General features: G+C 45.2%; 1 protein-coding gene across 3 annotated transcripts; it reads right to left on the bottom strand.

Moving 5' to 3' along the window:
* Positions 1-12: 12 nt before the first annotated feature.
* UBE2J2 (ubiquitin conjugating enzyme E2 J2) lies at positions 13-7,838 on the bottom strand. Of its 3 annotated transcripts, none has more exons than XM_064678430.1 (7): positions 7,679-7,838; positions 5,982-6,112; positions 5,756-5,796; positions 4,905-5,007; positions 4,657-4,795; positions 4,205-4,285; positions 13-3,200 (listed from the first exon to the last, which is right to left on the bottom strand). In XM_064678430.1, exons 2-7 carry the CDS (start codon positions 6,110-6,112, stop codon positions 2,916-2,918), a joined length of 780 nt encoding a protein of 259 aa, XP_064534500.1. In that variant the 5' UTR covers positions 7,679-7,838; the 3' UTR covers positions 13-2,915. The 3 variants fall into 3 exon arrangements, with proteins under 3 accessions (XP_064534500.1, XP_064534503.1, XP_064534502.1); XM_064678433.1 differs by lacking the exon at positions 7,679-7,838 and adding an exon at positions 7,459-7,605; XM_064678432.1 differs by lacking the exon at positions 7,679-7,838 and adding an exon at positions 7,393-7,410.
* Positions 7,839-9,018: the final 1,180 nt, after the last annotated feature.

Genomic DNA, 9,018 nt, shown 5'->3' with positions numbered 1-9,018 from the left:
ACAGAAAGCCTCTGTTTTCTCATGAATGTTTATTATGAACAAACATTACAATGCAGTCATTCCCACTCCTCAGTACATGCTCGTAGCAAGGGAACACTTCCATGAAATCTCAGGGGGGAGGAAGGTGATGACTACACAAAACTCCAGAATTTAAAAAAATTAAATAAAATCAAAGAGATCTTTCAAGGCAACCACAAGATGTTGTGTAATTCCAGCTGCAAAAGCTCCCTCCCACCAATTCCTAACAGTTTTCCAGAATAAATCCAGGGAATTGCAGCGTGAAAGTCAAGGGCCAGACATTTATTCCAAGATCATATAATGAAGGAGAGCTTTTAATTTGATTCCAGCAAGTAATGAACTGCTCAGGGCATGGGAATATTTCTGCCTGGGCTCCTCCATCCAATGACTTGGGGAACAAAAAGATCAGACACTGCATTGTTAGAAATTCTTAAAAAACCCCACAAATCAGTAAAACCTACACAAAGGGGGATAAATCTCGTGGTACCAAAGGCAAGGAGACATAAAAATGTTCCAAGGGGTTTAAGGATTGCTCCCAGCTTCCAATAAACTCCTGGAATGGCTGGCAAGTCTTCCTCCAAATCCAGGGTACTCAAGAGAAAAACTGTAATTGTGGAAGTTTTGGGTTTTTAAACACAACCAATCCTCAGGGAAAAAAAAAAATGCAGCATGTCCAGGGTTTGACCAAAGGGGGTTTTGTTTCTGCAAACAAGAGACCCACCTTCAGGTGCTCAGGTGCAGCTCAAGGCCAACTTCTTGCCATGGAATAAAAAGCCTTTTCTTCACCATCTCTGGCTGGTTTTCTCTGAGCTTGGAGAGGCCACAGAAGGTGCAAACACACCCCACCCGGGGTCTCCTTGCCTTTGTCTTGGGTTTTGTGGAGAAAGAACTTCCAGAAGAGAAGATAAACATGGATAACCAACAGAAGGGGCTGTCTGGCAATGGCAGGACACAAAGAGGTTGGAGAGGTGCAACCTCCTTCTGCCTGGAGATAAAAACACATGAGCCATCCCAAAAATCCCAGCCCTGCAGGAAAGCCATGGCACTCTCCTCCTTCCCAGCACACCCCCAGACCCACAGGACTTGTCTCTAGGATTAAGCACATACGAGAGGTAAATGAAAAAATAGTTATAAATAAGATTTGGTAAAACCATAAAATAATAATAATAATAATAAAAAAACCCCATAATCAAAGATTTTATAAATACACTTAAAATCCAGCCTTTTCCAAATCCCATCCTCACACCCCCTGACTCCTTCCCTTCCTCACATCAGGAAGAACTGCTTTAAGATTTCTTCAGCAAAGAGCTGTTCTGCTGATTTTGGTAATTCCTACCTATTGCAGAGAATTGGTCACATTTATTGGTGCTCTGAGCTGTTGGCTCATGGGTTGACAGGACATTTTTGCTTATAATTCAAGATACCAAGAAGCTGAGAGAGACAGAGAGTGAAAATCTGAAAGGGGAAATAAGACAGTTTCAAAACATTCTTAGACACATGAGGTAATTATTTATTTGGGCTCTTCAGAATAATTAAAATAAGACTATACAGTAAGTGCAGAGCTTTTATCCCTGCTACCACCTTGGACAGTTGTAGCATTGACAGTGTGTCAATTCTGAAAGGCACAGCAAGTTTGCCTCTGCTGAAACAAAGCTTTGGGGTAAAATGGTAAAATTCAAGCAGGAGGGAGAAAAATCAAGCAAACTCAATTTAAAAAAAAAAAAAAAACAGGTCATTTCAGACAGACTTTTGAACTTCAGTGTTTACCCACAGTGCTGGAAGCCTGTGAACAAACAGCAATATTTCATTGATCAGTCACCTGAAGGGGAACAGTGATGAACTCACAGCTAAAAACTTCCACAATCCCAGGTGAATTTTGGGTTTGGCTTTTGGTGGTGGTGGTTTGTTTGTTTTTTTTTTAAACAGTGAACAGTGGAACTAATTTGAAGGGTTAGTTCAGGCAGTGACACTTGAGATGGATTATCAGCTGGCTCTGAGGAAGCTGGTTTGTCACTGAGACTCCTTTGCCTTTTTCCCTTCCCAAGGGCTGGGGTTGCCTCAATCCCCACAGCCTGAGGAATGCAGAGATTTTGGAACACACACTCAACTCTCTCCATTGGTGGCTGCAGTTTTATTATCATTTCACCAGTGGCCCCTTGTGATCAGAAGGAACTATTACAACTTTCCAAAAGAACATCTCCCAGACTGAAAATCTGTAAGTGAACAAATCCCAAACAACCCTGGAGATGGGTATTCCCACCAGAGGCTGATTCCAAGGCTTTTTTTCTTGCTAAGGGCCAACAACTGCACTTCTTGTAGCCCAAATAAAACCTTCAATGACACTGGGACAATTTAGACAACACATTTAACACACTGTGGTGTTATGTTCCCACTCATCTAATCACTACTGACTAGATATGCAATGATGGTCATTCTAGTTGGAAAAAAAAGAAACCAGCAATTTTCTGTAGCATCAAATGTTCACAGTAACCAAACCCTTCCCAAGTCCACGTGGAACCTCTACTTGGATCACTGAACACCTGGACAGACTCTTCCCTACCAAAAATAAAATGATATGCAAGAGAATGGCAGAGTTTTAAAAATTGTACAGTGAAGTAAAAAGCCTTATTTGCTCGAGATTTTCAAATTTCCAACGACAGATGGAGGAACTGCTATAAAAAAATCAAAGCACTAGAAATGTAGTGTCTCATCAATAATGCTTTGACTTGTGAGAAACTACCAGAAGAGCAGCAAAAGTTTCTGCCTAACTCCAACTCCCCACGAGATTTCTCCCAGCTGCCCAAAAAAAAAACAAAAAAAAGAGTCCCACCACTCGTTCTGCGAAACTACCACTAGGATTTTGGTCTTGGGGGTTTTTTATTTTGCTCTCCTCCTCCTCACTCCTGGGCTATGCTCCTCAGGACGTACTTCACTGTGTAGGCGAAGGCTGCGAAGCCCACGATGACAAACAAGTTCGCCAGAGCTCCGCCCAGGAGTCCATGGTTGCGGTTGGGCTGCTGCAGCCCGGGGGGGTTGGCAGGGCCCAGGGCCACGTGCCCGTTGAGGAGGGGGAGCCCGTTCTGGCCGTAGTGAGCGTCCCCGTCGGGCACCACGTCGGGCAGGGGCAGGGAGGGAGGTCTGTTGTTGAGCTCTTCTTGTGCTTTCTGTTTTTGTTTGATCTCCTGGAGGGGGAGAAAGGAAAAAAAAAACAAAAAGACAGACCTGAGGGGTTGGAAGCCAAAGTTGGCAGGGCTTTGGGTGCTCTGAAAGGATTGTGAGTGAAATTCGTGGAGCTTTGGGTGTTCTGAAAGGATTGCAAGTGAGAAGCTTTGGGTGTTCTGAAAGGATTGCAAGTGAGGAGCTTTGGGTGTTCTGAAAGGATTGCAAGTGAGGAGCTTTGGGTGTTCTGAAAGGATTGCAAGTGAAAGTTGTGAAGCTTTGGGTGCTCTGAAAGGACTGCAAGTGAAATTCGTGGAGCTTTGGGTGTTCTGAAAGGATTTCAAGTGAGAAGCTTTGGGTGTTCTGAAAGGATTGCAAGTCAAAGTCGTGGAGCTTTGGGTGTTCCGAAAGCCATGAAGCCTTGAGTGTTCTGAAAGGATTGCAAGTGAGGAGCTTTGAGTGTTCTGAAAGGATTTCAAGTCAAAGTCATGGAGCTCTGGGTGCTCTGAAAGGATTTCAAGTGAAAGTCATAAAGCTTTGGGTGTTCTGAAATGATTTCCAGTCAAAGTTATGAAGCTTTGGGTGTCCTGAAATTCGTGGAGCTTCGGGTGTTCTGAAAGGATTGCAAGTGAAAGTCATAAAGCTTTGGGTGTCCTGAAAGGATTTCAAGTGAAAGTTGTGAAGCTCTAGGTGTTCTGAAAGCCATGAAGCCTTGAGTGTTCTGAAAGGATTGCAAGTGAGAAGCTCTGAGTGTTCTGAAAGGATCTCAAGTCAAAGTGATGAAGTTTTGGGTGTCCTGAAAGGATTTCAAGTGAAATTCATGGAGCTGTGGGTGTTCTGAAAGGATTTCAAGTGAGAAGCTCTTGTCTATCTTTTCCCCACTCTCCTGGGTGCAATAATTAAGACCTTTTAAAAGGCTTCCAGGATTGACAGAGTCTGGGAAAAATCCTGAACAATTAGTTTGCTACATAGAGAAGTTTGAACAACTCCAGGAAAACCGAAATATTGTAGGGCTGAATTCCCTTACCTCCACCACTTCAGGGAAGAGCTCACAGAAGACTTTATCTTTTAAATTAAATGCTAAGCTTTGTGCAGCGAGTTGTCTTTTCTGTGGAGAAAAGGAAAACATCAGCAGCAGCTGCAGAGAAATTCATTTGCTCCAATCCAACACCTGATGTCCCCCAAGGAGGCTGCAAACCACCAGCCAACTTCCTACCATTTACAGCACCACACTTGTGACCATTATTCACTACAACACCTTTACAGACATAAATGATCTCAATCCTTCAGCCTGAGGGATTAGGGGGTTGTGTCAGGGGTTGTGTCAGGATTAGGGGGTGACTGCTTGGTTGGCACATCCAGAGGAAGGGAGGAGGGACAAAATCCCAACCACACTGTTTATCTCTGAGAGATCAGAAATATCTGCTGGTTTGCCATTGTCAAAGCTGCCCCAAGGTCCCTGACACCCTCTGAACTCACTGTGAACTCAGATGTCTCTATGCTGCCCAGTGTGGGGCCTTTTTCCACCATAAAACTAAGGAGGCCCGTCAGGATTGTGGAGACTGACCAAGCTGGGTTCCACGTGTCCGGGTGGAAATCAGTGATGGAAAGACACAACCTTCAAAAAACACAGCCAAGAGGGTTGGGTTTGCCATTAAAATCCTCACACAATTAGGCACAGTGCTGACAGGGTGTTAATTGCTTAAGTGTTAGAGAAAGGTCCTTACCTTGTGTTACACTTAAACCTTCCATTAGGTGTAATCATATAAATACTAGGAGGTTTAAAAGGGAATTCTCTGGGGAATATTAGTTTCCCATGATAATAGCCACCTGCATTACACAGAGAGAGGAATTACTTGTTTTGCATGAAGATTAAATCCTACACTGCTACTCAAAATGGCTTGTCTCCTTCTCCCCCTCTCACTGAGATCAAATTTTTCATCTTGTGCCTCTAAAACTAGGGAATAATAACCCAAACCTGCACCAGATTTAGTCTGGAGGCAACTCTCTCACATTCTCTCTTACAAACAGTATTTGCTGCTGTCAAGTCTGGAATACATTGAAGGAAAACCAGCCAAAGTGTATTTAATACAATAAAATGGGTTATTTTTCCCAGAAACTGAGTGCAAACACAACCCTATGAAGAATCCCAATCATAAAAGCATTTCTGAGAGGCTCCAGAGGACACTCTCACTACAACAAATTAACAAGGTTTTTACATTTCAAGCTTTCTCCAGAGAAATTCATAAAAAGAATTTTTACATCTCAGTTCACTGAGAACATTTCTGTGCAAACAAAATGGGACTTTCTGAAATTATCTTTTGCCACACGCTCTCTAAAGTGAGCTATCTGCTCCAAAACCTTTAAGAGGAAGATCTCTGTCTTCATCTTCACCTCAATTTTATTTGATTAAACCCCTTGATAACAGAAACATTCCTGACAGCAGTATCAACACCTCTTTTCAACCAGCTTTCCCCCAGACTGCACTGACAGATCCTGGAGCTCTTTTTAGCTGTATTTTGCCCATTTAAACCACCCATTTAATCAGTAATCATTGCAAACACAACATGGCTTTTACCTTCATAGGGCGTCATTTCAGGTCCCCTCACAACATAGTGCCTGGGAAAAGAAGGGAATGGGAAAACACTGTGGATCCAGCACACAATCAGCCCCCAAAATCCCTAAAAAATGAGGATCATCCAGCCCAAGCTTCCCGTGCTGAGGAGTGAGGGAGTCGGACTTGATGACCTGGAAAATCTTGTTCTCTCTCCACGAGTGATTCCAACTCTCATTCCCACTCTTACCATTCCAGGATATTGGATGGGAGGGGCTCTGCACAGATGTAAGGCACTGGATCTTTCTTAATTCTCAGGTAGTCTTGTTTAAGCCTCTGGGTTGCTGTGGTTGGTGCTCTCTTATTACTGTTGTTGCTCATCTAATGAAAAAAAAATATAAATACAGTATTAGTAGACACAGAGCTACCCTCACTCCTGGGACACTGCTCCAGGTTTTTGCAAAATCCACTTTATATTTAAAATACAAATTGAATAACCTTCACTTTTTTAAGTGGCAAGATCTTAACTAACACAGTCCCCAGAGACATCTGTACTGGATGATCCTTCCAGCCTGGGATATTCTACCCTAAAGGTCTTTTTGAGCAACTGATTTCCCTGTTCAGCTTTGATATCTGTTCTGTAAATTGACATGTTTTAAATTCATCTGGTGTTTCTACACACCCAGTTATCTAAAAAAACCAACAACAAACCACAATAATCTCGTTGCTGACTTGGAGATGAAGGACTTGGAATTAAATCTGCTGCCTGCTAAGGACTGAATTTCCAGAAGGGAACTCCTGAGCCAGATTATTCTCTTCCAGAGAAATAAAACCCCATCCAAAGGGAGACAAGGCAGTGTGAGGGGAGGGAATTCCCTGCTGTTTACAAGACAAAGAGAGAATTAGCCCTTATAATGCACCTACAGAACACACTAATTAACAACTGCTGTTTGACTCACTTTCCCCTAAGAACTTTAGGGAATTACTTGGCTTTAAACATGGAATAAAAAGGAAAGATTTTACAAACACAGATAAGGCAATGCCCACAATATGACACAAAATACATGTTAAAATTCCTACAACCCTTTCTATTCCTTCTCTACAAACAAGCAGCTGAGTAAAATTTATTAAAGAAACAACATTTAAACCACGAGCAACAGTTGTATGTGGTCAAATATTCCACCTCTACTCAGAACAAACCCTTTAACCTGCTTTTTGTCAGAACTGCTGCAAATCACTGCTTGAAACATCAGAGCATTTTTTTGAAGCCATAACCTCCCGAAATCATAAAATTCAGAATTTCTTTCCCCAAAGAAGCCAGCCCTGACTTTAAAATATGAATTAAATAATACCTTTTTACTTCAACACGATTATTTGTTCTGAAAAACATCATCTTACTGATGTTTTTCAGTAATAAATCAAAGTAGTAGTAGTAGTAGCAGTAATAATAATTTGAAATAAGCCCTTAGTACCTGACAATAATATTAATAATTTGAAATGAGCCCTCAGTACGTGATAACAATATTATTATTAATAATATATTATTATTAATAATAAGAATAATTTGAAATAAGCTCTCGGTACGTGCTGCGAAAACACACCGAAACATTTTAACGCTTTAAGTGAGGTTACTGGCATTTTAACGCGCCTCAAAGCCTTACCTGGAAGAACACTTGTATCTTAAACACGGAAAATAAATGGCTACGACCGCAAAGGCAATTTCTCACCTGGGCAATACAATGGGACGAGGAGAAGTGAAGGAGGAAAGAAGACAAGAGGGGAAGGCAGGGACGGAGGGACACAGGGAAGGAGGAGAGAGGGAGGGAGGGATTGAGGGACGGAGGGACTGAGGGAGGGAGGGAGAAGGAGAGAGAGGGACTGAGGGACAGACAGAGGGAGGGGGGAAGAGGCAGCCAGCCGGTCCCCCCGGGGGCAGCCCCCGCTCACCTCTCCGTGCCCGCCAGGCCCCGGGCGGCCCCTCCTGCCGGCGGGCGGAGGGAGGGACGCGGGCAGCGGGCGGTCGGGCCGCGATGGCGGCGGCGCGGGCGGGGCGGGCAGGGCCGGCCGGGGTCCCCTCACGGCTCCGAGCCAAGATGGCGGCGCGGGCGGCACTTCCGGGAAGGAGCCGCGGCGCGTCCGGGGCGCGGGAGCACTTCCGCTTCCCGGGGCCGCCATGGCGGGCGCGGGGCCGTGAGGGGGGCCCGGGGCCGGGCCGGCCCGAACCCCGCTGCGAGCGCGGCGGCGTCGCACAAAGCCGCACGATCACAGAATGTGCTGAGTTAGAAGGGACCCACAAGGCTCACAAGTCCAACCCCTGGCCCTGCACGGGGCCCTCCAACAGTCCCACCGCCCAACAATCCCACCACCCAACAATCCCACCGCCCAACAGTCCCACCACCCAACAGTCCCACCACCCAACAATCCCACCACCCAACAATCCCACCACCCAACAATCCCACCACCCAAGAGTCCCACCGCCCAACAATCCCACCACCCAACAATCCCACCACCCAACAATCCCACCATCCAACAATCCCACCACCCAACAATCCCACCGCCCAACAATCCCACCACCCAACAGTCCCACCACCCAGCAATCCTGCCCTGAACCCTGAGGGCGTTGCCCGAATGCCCCCTGAGCTCTGGCAGCCCAGGAGCCGCGACAAAGCCCATTGTGATTAAATAAATACCGATAAAACATTCCCCGTTGGCTTAGACATGGCTGTTCCGTTACAACTTTATAGAATCAGGGGATACCCCGAGTGGGGAGGGAAGGAACACCTGAGGAGCATCGAGGGGCAGCTCCATGTTGTGCTTTGGAGGGATCGTGGCGTTGTCTGGTCTTTTTTTTTTTTTTTTTCCCTGAGGAATTGGCCATATGTGGGGGTTTTTTTTGCTAGAGATATGAATATTTTCCTCGAATTCCTGGTGTGTGTAAAGCGAAAGATGGAGAGGGACTGTTCACAAGAGCACGTAGTGCCAGGACAAGGCAGAATGGCCTCAAACTAACAGAGAATGGGGTTAAATGGAATATTGGGAAGAAATTCCTCCCTGTGAGGGTGGGGAGGCCCTGGCACAGGTTGCCCAGAGAAGCTGTGGCTGCTCCATCCCTGGAAGTGTCCAAGGCCAGGTTGGATGGAGCTTGGAGCAACCTGGGCTAGTGGAAGGTGTCCCTGCCCATGGCAGGGGGTGGAATGGGATGGTCTTTATGGTCTCTTCCAACCCAAACCATTCTACGATTCTGTTTCCTCACTGAACTTACCCCAAATAAAGGCAGAATTTTTCTT

Source organism: Pseudopipra pipra, chromosome 22 (assembly GCF_036250125.1).
Source record: "Pseudopipra pipra isolate bDixPip1 chromosome 22, bDixPip1.hap1, whole genome shotgun sequence".
Classification (NCBI taxonomy): Eukaryota; Metazoa; Chordata; class Aves; order Passeriformes; family Pipridae; genus Pseudopipra; species Pseudopipra pipra.
This window is presented reverse-complemented; position numbering and strand designations above follow the sequence as displayed.

Coding starts and splice junctions, on each gene's coding strand:
- UBE2J2 (XM_064678430.1), bottom strand. CDS start 6,112: ATGAGCAACAACAGTAATAAGAGAGCACCAACCACAGCAACCCAGAGG. Junction 5,797..5,981: donor CCATCCAATATCCTGGAATG/GTAAGAGTGGGA, acceptor TTCTTTTCCCAG/GCACTATGTTGTGAGGGGAC. Junction 4,286..4,656: donor TAGAGACATCTGAGTTCACA/GTGAGTTCAGAG, acceptor TTTTCTCCACAG/AAAAGACAACTCGCTGCACA.